This window comes from Papilio machaon, chromosome 5, assembly GCF_912999745.1.
Source record: "Papilio machaon chromosome 5, ilPapMach1.1, whole genome shotgun sequence".
Lineage (NCBI taxonomy): Eukaryota > Metazoa > Arthropoda > Insecta > Lepidoptera > Papilionidae > Papilio > Papilio machaon.
The window spans coordinates 2,960,926-2,979,626 of record NC_059990.1 but is presented as its reverse complement, the minus strand read 5'-3'; the positions used below and the strand labels follow the sequence as shown (position 1 = coordinate 2,979,626).

The 18,701-nt window shown below is 33.2% G+C and overlaps 1 protein-coding gene across 2 annotated transcripts in view; it reads left to right on the top strand.

Annotated features, from left to right (window-relative positions):
• Positions 1-18,701, top strand: part of LOC106721252 (proton channel OtopLc) — a 38,048-nt gene that overhangs the window by 2,208 nt on the left and 17,139 nt on the right. Inside the window, exon 1 of one of the 2 annotated variants that reach the window (XM_014516169.2) lies at positions 12,165-12,310. The exons of the other annotated variant lie outside the window; for it this stretch is intronic. Coding sequence (XP_014371655.2) covers positions 12,258-12,310 — 53 coding nt within the window. The 5' untranslated portion in view covers positions 12,165-12,257. Of the gene's footprint in view, positions 1-12,164; positions 12,311-18,701 lie in introns of those variants that run through there. 2 annotated transcript variants of the gene reach the window in all.

Genomic DNA, 18,701 nt, shown 5'->3' with positions numbered 1-18,701 from the left:
AAGTAGCATGATTATTATTTATTCTGTGGAGTGTTGACGGAACGTGATTCGGTTCTTAAAAATAAATGTTTATTTTTACGGCATCCTTTTTAGATTTTTTAAATAATATCTATGGTCTTTAATTTTTCAGTATGATTTCATACCAGATTTATGTTGAAAAAAATAAATAAATCTACTTTAGTACGGAAATTGAACATGATAATAATGTATTTATGTATCTGTGTCTATTCTATACCATCTTTTATATAAAGCGTCTTCGTATTCAGTGCACTTCATTCTTCAGGTGCGGTTTTTAGGATTAGAAAAAGGAAAATCCTTATTCTCATGACCTGGTTTTGTTCCTTCAAAATGCTGCAGATTGTAGGCATCGTAAAACAAAAGCGCTTCTCCCCGTCTAATTTCAAGTAGTTTTACTTCCTAAACTATGTACATATATTTTTTAAAACATCTGATGAAATAAGAATTTTTACAAATGAGTAACCGTGGGTTTCTGAGACCCAAATATCCGTTTAAAACATATTGCTATCTCTGTTTTGTCTAAGATAATGACGGGGATGACGATATGTTTTATAGATATATTTTGACCTCAAAAACCCACGGTTATATGTTTATTAAATGACGTTTTATGTCATTAGAAATTAATTAAACCGAGAAAAACCGCGCACATATTAACGATGATATTGATGATAAGCTGAATTCTTTATTGAGCAACTATAATTTAAGATATTTAATACTTCAAAAGATTTGGAATCTAACTTAACTGATTGTTAGATACACTTAACAAAATGTCAAAGTGCAATTTGCTAAGTTAGATTTAAGGGATAAAGTATTACCTTTTAGTAATCAAACATTTTGCTGCGAACTTTCAAAAACTCTTCACTGTAATGTAGCATCATTACATTTTAAAACCCTAGATAAGAATTATACTTCAAAGGATAATTCTATAAACGGTATGGATATTAGATTTGTACTTCATCCTCCCTTGTACTTTATATTATGTCTCTGACTATCTACATAAATAAAAGTGAGATGCATATTTTCTATAGTGTATAGTGTGTGTGTTTAGATGCATAGTTAAAATGTTAATTTCCTTTTTCAAATGACGAAGACCACCATTGAAGGCGTTAGCACTGTCGGCGTGAATAAGATTTACGGTTTTCTTTTAATGATTCTTTTAACGACCCTTCAATTCCAAAGAATTAATTCGTAGTTACTCACCAATAAGGCACAGATTTTATTACATTTAACTATTATTTATTGTTACTTCAATCGCTTCAGCTGACTCATTTTTGATCATACAAATTAACGTTATTTACGTTTACGTCAGAAAAGTCAATCAAAGTGATAACAACTAAGCTGCAAAAATAAATACTATACTCTACTCAAAATGTCTATTTGAATTAACGGCCACCTACGTACACATCTTCCAATCCAAAGCCTAAAAGTTTTCACCATAGACAAGCGGCACATTTTATTTGCTTAGGATTATGATGTACATTTTATTTACGAGTACTTAAATTAGCGTTAAGAAAAAATGTACCGTAAACTCTTGGATAATTTAAGTCTTTAGTTTTCCCAGTGATACACAAAACTGTAAAATTTTTGTTCAATATCGTCGTCCGAGGCATTTCGAAATCAGACCGACTTAGGGTGCTTCAAGTAAAAGAGGTACTCCTTCCTTAAAAGCCTGCACCCAGTCGCCGTCTTTCCTGCTGTTGAATTTTGGAAAGACTGCGTACGGTTTTGTAAAAAGACTATGTATATATTAGTAAAATTGAATCTTACTATTAATTGTATATTTAGCATAATGCCATTTTATAGATTAAAAAAAGTTTCACCTCTTTTCATCTAAATAAAATTACATCTTAGCTCTTGTAAATGTTCATGAGCATGTTGGTTTGATCTTCTTTATTCTAATTATACATGCATGCATATAAACGTACATATATGTTAATATTAGGGGATACGATCCTTTGGAACCTTTTACGACCCCCATAAATTACCACACGATGAAATGCAAAAAGAAAATTGTTTCACCATTTTGTGGTTATTTTAATTTTCACGTAAATTTTCTACTAAGCGCCGAGATCACCGCTTGTTTGGATTAATATAAGTTATGGCGAAAATTATGCTTATGAGATTTTGTTTACCTCTACCGTCAGGTTTTTAATTATTAATTAGAAAAATTTCTCAAACATAGTTTTTTTTCTCATAGTGATTAGTCGGTTAATTTCTTAAATTTTTTAGTGTTTTTATTTAAGTATAGCTAAAATATATTAAGGTATTATTACCAAGCCTAATATTATGCAAGTTAATATACCTTTGACTTCCACTACCCTTTAAACAGACACATATTTTTGCAAATAATTCTTGTTCCTGTCGTTTTATTAATCTAGAATTAGATTTGCACGAACAAGCATTAGTAACGCCAAGTTAACTTGTTGCGGATACAGTCGCAAACTATTTGCGGCTCGTTCACTTCCATTACCTGGCCAGACTAATGATTTACTTTGATCATAAATCATAACAGATGATGAATAGTTTAATAGAATAACTTTTTAAGGTGATTTTATAAATGCTCGAGTTGGTAAGACGTAAGTTGAATTAGGACTTAGTACAAGTACTACACTTTTGATTTAGTTCTCTATGGAGACGACGCGGATTCCCTTTAATTTCCGAAACGAGACAAAACATGGTTCATCTTAATCAAGGGTGTAATATCAATTTTCTTTATACATTTTTTGTTCTTTTTCTATGGATTCTAAGATTTTTAAATAAATAAATTACGTATTTATTTGGTTAAGAAGTACTAGAGAGTAATATGTTTCCAAGGAATTGTATATTTACTATACCGATTATGGTGCAAATTAGTGACAGGGCACAGAACGTGTAATTTTATGCTCCTGTTGCGCGGCCTAACGAGTCAACACTCGTATTACAAGCTCCGAGGAAGCTAATCAATCGGTTTATTGTTGACTCGACTCTCTAAGCTACTTTGTCAAACGTTTATAGTAAAATAAATAAATACATTAAATTAGCGCAGTAAATATTAACTTTCTTACATCTATATGCAGACTAAAATATTTAAGTATTAAGTCACTACTATTTCAAAAAAGTTCCTCAACTTGAAACTTTGCGACAATCCAATGGAAGATGCTTTCGGTTATTAGGATGCGAGCCACGACATCCCAATATTATGTACGTGTTTGATTTTGTACAATAGAACCGTAATTTTTAGAGTGTTCAAAATTTACGTAAACATTTGTTTTATTTGATGTAAACATTATGTATCTTAATCTTACAGTAGTGTTACACACTAATAAGATTAGACATTTGTACGCGACGGTATAAAAAATATGACATATTGGACGTTTAATAAATATATTATTTGATGTTAGTGGATGTTGGCATCAGTGTGGACAGGAGTGGGCGTACAAGCCAACACTTGACGCGACACGCCGCGCTAATTTCACGCCGGTCTGCGTCCAAGAGTAGATGAGAGCGACCTCTAAATTACACCGCAAGGAACGGACTAGTGCGTTTGACGAACGGCGAGCACATTGCTTAATTAAAAGGAAAATAAGTCTCGCGATGAAAATTTTCATATGCGTTTTAATGTTACGTATCATGCGATCCTGATTAGTCCAGCTCAAGGGACCAAAATGAAGTTATGAGAATTACATTTGATTTAACATGCGCAGTAAACAAAAAGTTAAAAAAATGTTTTTTTCTATAGGGTCGGACAAGCTAGACTAGCTAGACATAGCTATGGTATCATTAGTTATATAGGAAGCCGAACAAATTCCCCCATCGTACGTCGTTAGTATGTGTAATTCTTAAGACGTGTATCTTCGTAGCATCTTAAAGTGATCACAAACGCAAAGAAGACTTGTATTCATGTTTCATAGGGTCGTGATACTGAAAGCTTTATTTTGTTGAGTTTGATGTTTAACAATGAAATAGGTTTCTTTTTACACAAAGGTGGAATACACTTATGGATATTTATGAACTTTACTACGAATTATAATTGGATCGTTCGTAAAAATTGTTAAAGTGCAAATGGTATAGTTGTAATTTACCAACTATAAGTTTGGTTAGCAAGTTCTCGTGAATTCCTTTATCAATTTCTGCTCATTTTTCACAAAGATTTCTTCATGGAGTAAATTTATTACTGCAATTATTCATTGTATATCAGCAAAGACGTGCAATCAGTCACTGAACTAAACTAGAGATAACTTACTAGAAAATAACAAAAAGATATTTCTGCGAGAAATAAAAGCATAATTTATCAATTAAAAGATTATAAGTAAGAAAATGTATATACTGATTGACCACATCAAGGATAAACATAACCTCAAACGTATTTGTAATAAAAGGGAGTTATTTTACATACAAGCAATTTTATTATTACAAGTTGCGTCAGTAACAGATGCGCACATGTTAGAAAGGGTAATAGTGATATATCGCATCACATCTGAACCTTCGGGAGGGAGGGATGTTCTTCCTGTTTCGGTGTTTTATTTTACGGCAGCGGCTTGTGAATTTACGAACAAGATTTTATTTACGGGGATGTAGAACTGAATGCCGTTTTGTAATACTGATCTTCAACTGTACGTGTACTTTTACGCCGCGTTATTACTTCCGATTCACTTCTGTTGAGTATAAAAGTTTTTTTTTATTTTATACAAGGATATTATTGTATTTATTGCAATTGCTTTTACATATCGCCTCAATGTAATATTTATCATTGAGGCTAAGTTCCTTTGACGTTAAATCAAAAAACACATTTTTTGTGGATAATTCTGATCTGATTCTTATTTATCATAGGAATAGTCGTAGGAATACACTTGTTAATGCTTTTTGTTTACATAATATCAAAACAAAGGATATTTTTAATAATAAGTCTTGGAGACTTCCGCTAACCGTAAAATAATTCAATACAAGTAAAATAGATAGCAATAAAATATTTCAAAATTCGATTAGATTTGTAAATGAAATTTTGACTCAAACAATGGAAAATCACTAACCTATGAAAGGTTAGTGATTTCTGATCAATAGTCATTCAAATTCATAAGGAGCTTTTATGATGAAGGAACAAGGTCTAATTAATATTTTGTGATATTAAAGCTGTGTATACCACAATCATTACCGATATCTTCTGTTGAATGTATTTAAAAAAATCTGTACCTAATCGATGTCATTAACACTTTGTTACCTCATCATAAGTTAAAACAGTATCTGACGCGGCCGAACATCTTCCCCTAAACCTTGTCTGCTCCGTCCGCTAAGCAATATATTACTTAACAGGCCATCACGCCTCATAAATCAAACATTACGGTGTCAGGTTCCATAAAGTGGGGAAGTCGCCTATTTATAGAGTATGATTCGGCAGAACTCCGATAAGATCCTTTGTTACCTTCACGCTTTAAGATATTCCGATGATTTGGTGGGTTGGTTGTACTTTTCAATGCCCGTCGCCTGTTGGAGTTGGTAAAAGTTATTGACTTTCAATCATGTCATAACATTTTGTTATGATTCTTTGTACTTAACAAGCAGTCTTCATTGTTCTAAGTATTTTGCTTACATTATACTTCAAACTCTATTGAATAGTAGAGATAAAATGTAATGCTAATTCTTGAAATATTCATGCCCACAATATGGATCTGTATAAATAGCTGAAGTTTTGGTGCTTACCAAATTAGTTTTATAATCTGCATAGAGGCGGAAAATTTGCAAGACACGAGCATAATACTAATGTTTAGATTTTAAAATTCTAAACAGGCGTTGAATCCATTTGGCGGCTTAATATAAGGTACGATACGACGGCACAAAGCCGCGCCTCTCACTCAGTTTTGCTTATTAATATTTACGAGGACTGCCGCCAGGAAGACAGACAAAGTTTGTTTTATGCTAATAACCGATTCTAGTTCTCTCTTCTAATGCTAGCTTCACACAAGGGCAGAATATTGAGGCAGAGCAATAGACTGTGCAGTACTTTTTCCGGCGTGTGCTTTCAAATTTAGTAGCAATGTCCTATTCTTTGCTCTCGTGGGAAACTAGCATAAGTCTTGAATCTCAGCGCTTGGACTGTGCTATGCCGCCTTTGTTCACGGAGCTTTATAGCTTAAACTGCACGGAAGTGGTACACTTGAATGTAGTAGTGTGTTTTGAAATTTGTGATGTCATTGTTCAGATTATCTATGGTTGTCTCAAGCAATAGATTTATGTTGCCAAGTATTCTTATTGTTGCCATCGATAATCCAATGGCCTGCTTCTAAATCTTAAATCTTTATAGAAGTATGAATTCCTTTTACCGCAGAATTACACTGTTGAAAAACTGGACAAAAACATTGAGTAACCCTTTTTATTCTTTAAAAAAATACACGGTTTTTTTTACCAAACTATGTTCGATCATGTGTTATTGTGTTGGTTATAAAAGTGGGGTTAGACTATAGATAATTAAAAATCTTTTGATCCATGAGAAAAACCAAACTGATTTGATGCTACAAATAGCATACGTATTGTTATCGTAGACACTTTGTGAAATAAAGAATTGATTTAAATAAAAAAAACTAATTTCGTTTCTGCTTTTATTCGGTTAAAATATTTATAGTTTATATGGAATTTAATTGCAGTTATTTAAGTTTTATGTGAGTTTGGATAGTTACGTATAAAGCTCGCGAGTAACAGTGAATTCCCGCGTCCTGCCGGAAACGTTTGCCTCAAGCCCACCGCCATTGTTTTGATACAAAAATACTTTCACGACTTTCTATTTTCGGGTCACCATAACGGAGACATTTACTGTTTAAAAGTAATCAATACTTTCCTTATTGAGAGAAAAATTATATAAATTGATGTAGTGGATTTTTTATATTTTACGAATTTGCATATTTTTTTGAGTATTTAAGAAGCAGACAAAGCTAATGTATACATAGATCTGATGTTATATTTAATATCTCTACTTATCAATAACAGTAAGATGATCAATTTCTTAGAAGTAGTAAATACCAGACCGAAAACCGTGTGTTCCTTTTCCTCGAATACTGTGTGCGGGATTACACCAGTTCTATTTGTAAACAGTTCATCCGAAGAAGGCACGGTCTTAAGAAATAAGAGTACTTTCTTCGCTGTACTTTTTCCTTATACGAACACAAGCTGTCGCTCGCGACTACGTCCGCGCGGCATTAAGAAAACTAAATAAGTAGCCTCTTTGTTCTTCCAGATTGTGTTCTACATCTGTGCCAAATTTCAACATGATACGTTGAGCTGTTCCGGAGATACCTTCAAGCAAACATCCATTCATCTGTACATTCACATTTATAATATTAGTAAGATAGTATTTCCACTACCGAAACACCTATATATAAACACATGGCAATGGGTTAATATACATACTTATCGCCAGTAGAAACAGCTAGTTATGTTACCTCAGATTTGTTACAAATCCATCAGTTCATACAACTACGTTCAAATAAAGAAAAATAAAAGATACGTACGAATGTAATTACTATTCTCGACATTTTGTCGCCGAAATTACGAAGTGACAGTTGCCCACAGACAATTGCAATGCATTGCCTTTAATCTACAAAGGACGCACATACTCGTAGAGCGGAACTCACTTTAAAGCTGTTTTTTTTTAGTTCCATTGAATCAATTTCGACGCTTAAATCATTAAAATAGACTATAAATAAAAACAAAGCTCAACCAAATGTTTCGTAATTAAAAATAAATGAATTAAAAGTGTAAACATTCCGTAACTGTGTAAACATTGTCTTTATTCCTTATCCTAGTTTTCCACGTGGAATGAATCAATTTAGCCTGTTCTTTTATTTGTGAGCTCCTCGCTTATTGTTTCGCGTCACTCGTCTCGATCAAATAAAGCTTTTTTGTACTCTGAAAGATATATTAGTCCCGAAACGTCTGCCTTTGTTGAATCGTTATGATGTATTATCAAAGGTTCCACTCAATTATTTAATGTTGACGTGAAAAATTGCTAGACTGAGTTGTCAAGATTTTTTTTGTGTTTGAATATAAATATTTTCTAGTCTGTTTATTTTTGGAAAGAAACTCAAACTCGTATGAAATAAAGTTTTCACATTATTATTTTATGTATGTACTCAAATTTAACAATTTTAGTAGATATTTGGCTTTTCACTTTACAGTTTATTCCAGTCCAGTTCACCGTGGTTTATATTTTAGGGCTACTCTTACCTTAGGGTTAAGTACGGTCCTACGAGCATTAATTCATACATAATTCCTACGTATCATGCTCAAGTAAATTCATATCTAACTGTATAAAATATTATGGTTTTAACATAAGATTAAGAAACTTTTATACGTTGTAATAAAATATATAAATGAAAAAACGAGAAAACATAACTTCATATCTTACCATACGAAAGTAAAATGCGTGAGAAATATTTCGTTAATTAGTCGAAATCATTATTTTTTTAATTTTACAATCATATAAATTAGTACGCTACATTGTTTTTCTAATTGAATATTTTAATTAGATTAGATTTCAAACGCGGCGCTTTGACTTGTCGCTTTAGTTCGGTCATACGGGCTATTTGATAAAATCTCACAACGCCAATTGCCTTTCGTGTTTGATTAATTAACCACAGATGCTGAACTAACGCTGATCACGTGAGAAAATAGGGTAGAGAGCTTTGCGCGAGGGTGATAAAGATAGATATATTGGGTAACTATTTTCGGATGTTTCCTTACCCGTTAAAAATAACACATTATAAACTTCCTCGGCACTTGAGAAATATTTATTGTTCGTCGTGTTCATAATTTTAAACATCCAGTAAGTTTTGGTTACGCTCATACTTTAAGCAACTTGGCTGGAACACTCATGTGGTGTAAACTTTGCTATCTACTTCCATTAGGTTTTCGTAAACATTTTGTATACTATTTTAATAAGGTGTCTCACTTTGCAGTGTCTTTACTTCTAAGTAAATAGGTTACATACATAAGAATCGTCATATACTCACAATCATTTTATGATTACTTAAGCTTACACTAAGGGCCTTTCTTAGCGACCAGAACATGCGACACTACTGTCAATGTTAGATGCAACGATATTAAAGAGAAAACTATTTATATTATTCATGCAAATGGGAAACGGAAACGAAACAGACAAGAATAAAGTCTATACATTTTCATATTTCGTACAATGTAACATGAAAATATTTTTCATTTGGAATTCGTATTTTCACGACTAATAAAATAACTTAGCGATATCCGCCGGAGACTAATTGCATTTTGTGTCGGCGTTTTATCGTCGTTAATACGTTATTGCTTTTCGATTCTTATGAAGTTAGGAATTCGTTTAAGGAAAATGGTCCTTTTTAATGAACTTTGTTTTCAATTAAGCGACATTCTTTTGTTACGGGACGACGTTATTCATCCTTATCCCAGAACCAGATGTTGGCTAAAATTTAATATTTTAGGTTAATGATTTTTATACAATCATATCGTTTATTAAGTCCAGTACCAGCTTCCTTGGTTACTTTCCACGCTCACTGTTGGGACCAAATTATACTCGAGTAATTATTGTAGACATTCAAATCGGCTTTTTAATTACTAGTATATCTACTATTCTACTTATAAAACCAACCTACAATTATAATTGAACTTTATGTCAAGATTAGGCAGGTTTGTACTCTTTAATAAATTTCTAACACTGTTTATGAATTTCTTTTAATATAATTAGCCGTTGCTCGTAACAGATAGCGTAGTGAAGGGCGCTCGTAGGTACGCAGACCTTCGCTGTAGTGCTATTGTGTGAGGTCTGGAGATGTCTCCGTTCTCAGTCGCCTCTCCAGTGCCACGTGTCGTTAGCGCCCGGCCGCCGAGTGCTTTACATGTCACAAGGAAACGCCTCGTTATCTGCGTATTCAATGTTATTCTTTTCAAATTCAGTTAAATATATACAATTATAAACCTTGCAAAAGGTATTTTTCGACTTAAAACTGCCAGTGGTGGTAAAGAAATCCGTAGTCATTTCAAAGAGTAAAGAAGTTGGTTTTTTATAAAGTGGAGGATTTTGTTCATTGCAGATTTCTATTCTTCTGATCAGATGTGGCAGTAAGTGCGGAATGTAGTTACCATTAGGTGTAGACAAGGCTTTCTTTTTTTTTTATCACTCTTTTCACAAAAGTTGTACCTGCACCTCAGAAAAATAAGTAATATCTTCATAAACAAATAATATTTGGATTGATTCTAAGAAAGGAACTCTAAACAACAGACAAACTAGGTAATTGTCAAATATTAGTCAAATAGCTTTAACTCCATAATGTATCCGTTTATTGCAGCCGTGGTTAAATGAAACGGTTGCTGTGAAACTAACGTGCTTTACGAAATCAACCTTTATGCTCGTGAAGATTTGGTTTATTTCAGGTTATCTTTGTTGTGTTTATTATGAGACTGTTCGACTCGGACTTCGGGTCGTTTGGTCAGCAACTTGTAGTGATAAATAGATGTTAAATATTGTTATTGCTTGTGGGTGAATGTTATAACCGGTTATTATAAGTTATGAAGTTATTCAATAAACTGAAAGCTCGATATTTTTACGACGAACAACTTCTTCGGAAAATATCATACAATTTTTTGTTCACTAGCTCAAACAATTCTCACAGTACTATACATTGCAGTCTTTGGATCGCCGCAAACGGACAACTACATATAGGCGGCAGCGGTAGCTTTTAACATGCGACTCTTAGTATCAGTCCGTGTATGTCGGCACTTAGAAGAAATTTAGAGGATATTGCGCATTGTTTAGTATAACGATGTCTTGATACAATGATTGTCGCAGTCCCCGGTGCAAATCAGTACGGCCACGTGACCGTTTTGCCCCCGCTTTGGCCTGCCCCCGCCCCGGGTCCGGTCATAAATTTAAATTGACATTAATGGCCCCCTGCATAGGTGCGCGCATTTACCGGCACAAGGGAGACGAATATACATACCTATACGTATATGAATGGCGTATATAATAGTAATATAAATAGAGGCAACCATGAATATGTTTGTGACTAATCATTATAAAACAACCCTGTAGTGTAGCGGATAGAATGTCTGTACGGTTGGGTATTAGGTTCAATGATAAGTAGAGGTTACATTTATAAAAGTGGTGTCTTAAATGAGATCTTTGAATACTGGAGAATAATTCCTATGATTGTCTGATATTGTATTTGTCCTATATTTTTGTTTAAATACCGCGATATCCAAGTTTAGTACAAATATTATAGATGGGTCTACTAACCATGTGAGTTTTTGTATTGCAATGTTATAATGAATACGCACCCTTAAGTTGATTAAATTTCTTAACAGTAAATTATACTCCACTTTACTCTTTCGGATCTGTGCAACTGAGATTACAGCGCTGAAGAGCTACAGAGATGGATTAACTTACACGCTACAGCGCGGCCTGGAAAATGTTAATTAAAACAGTAGCAAGCTTTTATATGACTTCTACTTCAGAGTAATTATTATAAGCTTCATTTCTAAATATAGTGGATATAATTTGAATTTCATACGAAAAACTGGTAAATGTTTTTTATGATTTTCTTTATTAATAGGTTAAATGCATTAGCTTAAGTTGAAAATAATTAATACTAAATGGTCATTACGAACGTATAATTTAATAAATAAATCAGTTGCCATAAAATGATTCGTAAAAATATTACTTTTCAATTTAATTCAGTTTTTTTTTATTGTACAAAATGTTTTTTTGTCACATGGTTCAGTAGTATTGTAACATTTACTTTATCTGTGACTGCGAAATTGACAATTTCCTTCGCTGGCAATTTCCATTCGAGCCCCTCTGCCCGGGCGCAGGACTGTTCTTTTTGCGGATGCGTTTCGAGCGATTATATTTATTGAACGTCCCCTGCATGTATATAAGCTTTGTAATAGATATATTGAAAAGCATATGAAATCTTCCCATGTGATTCGAACCATACAACTGTTGTATGTGGCAGTATGAAGCTTCTTTCGGTGCTATTATTCTATCAATTTCGCTTCGAGAGGCAGCGTCCTGTCCCGCCCCCGTGCTTGCAATAATAGAGTGGTACGAAATTGCAGCAATATGTGTATCATTGAATTAGAGCGAGCAAAGCCGAGCTGGGTCTGAAGTTAACTCAGTGTCGCCGGCACGTTCGTTTCGCTGCCCGTTTTATTTGCCTTTCTAAATAGTTAATACCAAATGATGGTTAAATTTTATAACATAAATTAGTGAGATAAATATTGTACAAATGAAGATAACGGAGTCTTTAGTGAATGGAAATGAAACAGCTCCGGAGGAAAGGTATTTACAATTTTAATTTTCGGTTTAGTGTAAAGTTGATGAATTTTCGTAGAGTTTTAAGATGACGAGAAGCTTTTTATTATTATGTTTTTCCGGGATTTTTTTTAATAAGATTATTTTATTAGTATAACGTGTTTTTATAATACAACTTTTTAATTTGTACCTAAAATTTACTGTGTATTCTTAAAAATTTCTAACTATATACATAAAATCGATTAGCTACAATGTTATTAATGTAAAAATAAATTGTAAAATATTTACAGAAAGTTAAATATAATTATGATGCAAAATAGGTTAACGCAAGTTCCAGGTTACAGAAAGCTTAATTTGATCGTTATTCGATCTACCTCTATACGGTATTAAAAATATGAGGCTATTTTTATGAATTTTTATTATCAATTTAAGAGGCGTGCCTATTTTACTTAACATTGGAAATGTGTCAACAAAATTGGACGATGTTTTGTACATCGATGAAGTAACAACATTAAACGAAAATGTATTTTCTTATTTATGTTTGCGAAAGGGTTATGTTTGATTAGATTAACGAAGCGTTAATACGTGTTTGTTGACGCGTCTATCAATGTAAATTGACGTAAACAATAGGACGAGGCGTAGAGTATAGGTTGGCTGAGCAGAGACTAGCGTCGGTACCGTGCCCCTCGCCCTACTTCCTGTTGTGTTTGCTCCTTCGGCGTTATAAACATGAGGTCGTCCCAAATTCACCGCCGGGTCAACGACCGCTCAATGCCCGAGAACTTTGACAGGGGTTGATGGCGATTAATTTTAAAATGCAACAAAATGTTTATGACGCACGCGATATAAGGTACTTGTGAAGTGTCCAAACTTCTGGTGTTCAGACGCATTAATAATAAATAATGAAAATGCATTCATATCGTCTTTAATTTTCTACCAACTCGCAATTCTTACATTTATAGAGGAACCAAGTAGTCTGTGTTTTGAATGGATTAACCATGATTTTGCTAAATAGATACAAATCAATAATAATTATTAATTATTATTGATAATAATAATTATAATTATTATGTATTAAACTCAAATTAACAGTCAATAAAAAAAAAAAATCCATAACTTAAAGCATGGCTAAGCAAAATGCTACTCACAGTTAAGTTTTTAATAGTGATAGACACCAACAACAATGACATTTGTTGCACGAATGAGTCGACTCGCTCGGTGCATTACCACGACTACATAGAAGACAAGAAGTAGAAGCAATTCCGCGTTTCGTCTGATGAGTGTGTTGTCGGAGGCCTGAATTTAGTCCTCTTCCCCTTCCCACCTATTTCTTATAAAGGAAAGGATGAGAAGGATGGAGCACAGAAAGTGGATATTTCCCTTCTTATACGCCCCCTCCCCCATTATATACACTTATCCTTCCCGTATTTTCCTTGTACGAAAAGAGTGGAAAGGGGAAAGGAATAAAATTAGGCCTCCGTATAACGATGTCCTCGATCCTGCCTATCCCTTGTATTTATAATATTGCAGTGGAGACAATGGTGGGATCTTTTGAAAACGATAATGAACACTTAGTTGCGTCGCTAAGACAAACAAAGCTTTGGTACAAGCACAAAACTTCCAGATGAGGTTCTTATTATCTTTGTATTTCCTTTTTTTTAATACAGACAGCATTTTTTATTGTGTCAATTCAAAATAAAATACAACGATAAACTAACAATTTAATTGTATATTTAAATGTTAAGATTGATAAACAAAGACACAGAATTTGATGACCGTGCATAAGTATCAGTATTAAGTGTAGTTTGACCAAAAATGTATACATAGTTTAAAAAGTTATAATTTAACGTAAGAAATGCTAGTTTTTTTTGAATAACTTCAACATTTTTTATTGAAATTGTGTATTTTTTTTTTACTAAAATATCTTACTTTATTCTTGTCTGCTTTATTTTTAAATCATGACATGATAATTGTTTTTAAATATGCACTGCGTAATTCTACTGTCGGTCGGTAGTAAATGAGTTAAATGCTTCGGTCTCGCGATGAAAGCTTCATCGAATATTCATAAATTCGATCTGAACCAGGAAGTTTGGAGAGGAACGCGATTTGATCGATCCTATTTTAATGAATAACTTAAAACAATATTCGCGTATAGTTTTCGGTGTGCGAATGAAAAGTGGCTATAAATATGAAATTTAGTTTTATTATACTTCAGAGTACTGTAGTTAAATATATAGTTTTAAAAAACGAGATTAAAAATCAATTTTAATAAAATATTGTCACTATTAAATTTCTTTACTTCCTAATTGTTATCCATCTTTTCTTAAGCTCGTATAAGAATGTTACAGTAAACAATACGGCTTTAATAGCTTATGTTTGTCTTTGCCGTATTTCCGCCTTGTCTAGGTTGAGGGCGCGAGGGTATATTTACTTTCTGTTGTTTGGAAAAAATTACAGTTAAAATTTTCCCCCTTTCATTGGCACTCGAGGGCTGCGCTTTAAGCTACGTTTTGCTGAAAAATCGCTGAAGTACAAAAAACTACGTTCAGCGTAAAAGAAAGTCTGTAGTACAGACGTCCATTGATCACGGGGCGGCGCGGCGCCAGCGAAAGCGAATTCTACGTAACAGCTTAAGCCAAAAGGGCGTAAAGACTTCACACAGTTAGGCGAAACTCGAATTGAGTGCACACAAAATTGTACAGCATTTTATGGTTGAATGTTCATGTTGTATTTCTTTTATATTCTATTCGTGTAATTTCGCTGTTATAGCGATGTTTGTAATTATTTGTTACTACGAAATCTCAAAGATTAAATAGTTTATAGGGTTCTGTTTTTAACACCTTTGAGTTTGCAGGAAAGTCAATAATCATAGTTAAGGACTTTGTTTCAAATATAAGAAATCCCTTTAAATAATTTTATTTTTATTTTACTTTAATGTGTATTTTGCTTTTTATACAACAATTTACGATAGTGATGTACATGTATTGAAGGTGATGATAACATATTTGCCGTAACATAGAATTTTGTATCGTAGAACAAAAGCTCGCAGTTACAATTGTTTTTACCGCCGCGTCTGTGTCGTGTCGTTCCGTCGAGGCTCCAACTCAAGCATTTTCTGTGTTTTAATTGTGAGAGTAACTATTTGTAAAGCTTTGTAATGTTATTTGTCTTTTATTTATTTTTCATTGTCTCGTTTGTTATTTTTTGAATAATATCAACAGTTTTATTGACTGCTAATTAGTTTTACGTAAAGTTACATTAAGTATTAGCGTAATGATTTATGAGAGTACGATGTACTGTTATATTGTTATACAGTATACTGTATAATTTTGACTGGGAGAATTATTTTATAAATATTGTGTTTGTAGCATTACGAACAATACGGTTATTGAAATTAATTTATGCCTGATTGGGACGTAATTAAAAATGAATAATTAAATTTTTGATAGCAACATGCTTTATAAAATATTGGAACTGGTGATCGAGATAGGATTACAGGTAATACCTGCCTGGGTGCAGGTTTCGAGTCCTGGGTTGATTAAAATAAACGTTGCATGTAATCCGACGTAAACCGTTTACGCGGGAAACGGGAGCGGAAATCAAACGCCGCCATATTGGATGCGGAAATGGCGCGCTTGGCGACGGCGACCGTTATTCGATTTCGTCGCTCTTGAAAATAAATTATAGTATACATTTTTCAGGCTCTTGAGGAATTTGCTGTTGCCAGCAAACGTTAATTAACGCGGCGCTTATGAAATAATTTAACGTTGAAAGCTGTGTTGTTGCAGCTAAAATATTTTCTGATAATGACGTCTAGAACAATAGTAAAGTAAGTAGGAGAAGCTAATAAAATGGTAGACCACCACTGTTATTTAAAAAATAATACTAAATGTTATAGTGCAAGCAAAAAGCTCCAGTGAACATGATAAACAATTTTTTAACCTTTTAGGTTTATTCAGGCAAACATTGTCAGACGACCTAGAAATACTCCACCAAAGGTTCATCAAAATTTGTCTTGTGTTTTAAAAACGCTAAGAGAATAAATATACAAACATTTATTTTCATTTACATTAAAAATTGATGCATTTTGCGTAATAACTACAGTACCTACTTACGAATTGATAAAAATATCATCAGCTCACTATACGTCCCCACTGAGGGGCTTGGAGTCTACCTTAAGTTAGGGGTAACTAGGCCATAGGCAACTGTCTGACTGATGTCACACATATCTTTGAATTTCTTCTCAGATATGTGCAGGTTGAGTCACGATCCTTTTCCTTCATTGTAAGAACGTCCGAATAATAATATGGTGATACTCGTACTTAATTTGATATTGCAAAAACCTTATGGCGAACGCTATATGCAGTGTTTCAATTTTTCACCCACGACCCGGTTTACTGCAATTCTCGGTACGGCTAATTATAAAATACTAACGGGTTCAACGTTTCCTAGTTATTTTTAATTACACTTTAATGCCTTTTTTACGTTGCTATGCAGTGTTGGTATGGCGGTCAGGTCAAACTAGTGCATAATATCGTAAGTTACAAATTACAGTAAATAGGATAAGAGCAAAACAAACTGTGCCTCTTTCATTGTAACATAATTTTTCTTGCACTTAAATTGTCTATAAGTTAATAGCGAAATTATTATTATTAGATCTAGTTGAAATTCAATTCTAACATCACTATTTCGCTTCTTCTGTCCTGTATTGCACGTAGTCGGTCACAGCACTCTGATTTCTGCAACGACAAAATGTTTATCTGGTTGTTGCCTACTGATATAACTTTATTGGTAAAATAAATATACATTTGAGATATACGCATGTACAAAAGCTTAACAACTAATTGACAGAAACGTGTACACACAGGTAACAAGGAAATCAGAAGTACGATCACGTGCGCCTCGGGCTGTGCTTGTTACGTATTCCTGAATCGCTGCTATTATCGTGACGGTTTTTTGAAACAAAATCACTCTCGTACACCCCACCTGCTTTGTGTAAGATTGTATGACATGAAAACATGTGTACGGGGTACAGGTTTATGATAATGTAATGAATATCATATTATTATTGAATACATTTTTTTTAAATATGCCTATTTTCGATAATTGAATATTATTGTAGCTTAGTCAAATTTTTGAATTATTGTCGTAACATGGACGTAAAAGAGAAGGTCTTACTCACACATGACATATGTTTTCACTGTTTTTTTTATTCACTTTTGTTAAAAGCTTTAAAATAGCTTATTTGTAAAGTTACACAAAAAAGGCACAAATTAAGACACTAATAAGTCATTCAAAAAGTAGCAACCTAATTTTCTTTGGAGAATACCCAAAAAAAAAAAAGAACTTGCGGACAGACAGATTAACGAATCAGAAAAAAACTTTAAAATTCGTTTTTCGCTATAAACAATGCAAATACATCATGTTCGCGATATACGATTTTTTATATTGCATACAGACGCTCCAATTTTTTTAATTGTATAGATATAGTTGATGTAGTAAGTTATTGTTTTTTGTACTTATTACTAGTAAGTAACTCAAGTACAGCTAGTAAGCTGTCGCCCGCGACTCCGTCCACGCGGAATTAAAAAAAAACTTAATAAGTAGCCTAGGTGTTCTTCCGGACTATGCTCTACATCTGTGCTAAATTTCATTATGATCCGTTGAGCTGTTACGGATATACCATACATCCGTCCATCTAAACTTTCGCATTTATAATATTAGTAAGATAATTATTTATTTCTATTTTAAAGGTCAATATTCAGAAGTATATTTCCTTGGACTGATTGATGGAGGAGCACAAAAATTATAATAGAATTCTTAAGAGGAAGCAATCAATATCTCTCGAGTTCGCATCAACTTCGTATTAAGGGTTCTGTTGAAATTCTCCGTAGCGTAATGATGTGGATGAGGGATTTGAAAGGCGTATTCGATTTAGCGAACGTCAAAGCTTCGGCAGAAATTTATCTTGCTTGCATACAATTTAATTCCCTGAGATACTTGGAGGATTGATTGCCTTTAAAACTCTGTTTTTCTCTGCCTACGGAATAGATTCAATAATTGATTTTATAGACTTTATCTCTTCCTAAATATAACACGGGTAAACAGATACATAAATATTATTTTGTGATTTCGCGGTGATGTCAAAATTTAACTGCACTAGTATCTTGACACCTACTCATGCGTATTCTAATCTAAACTATAAGGGCTTTCTTATGGAATCAGTAGTAGTATTATAAATGCGAATGTTTCCATGTATGTATGGTTGTTCATTAGAAGGTATCTCCAGAACAGCTGCATGGATCTTGCTGAAATTTGGCATACATGTAGAACATAGTCTGGAAGTACACATAGGCTAATTAAGTTTTTTTTTTATATCCAAGGAAAAAAGGAACATTTTCTTAAAATGTAATATCTT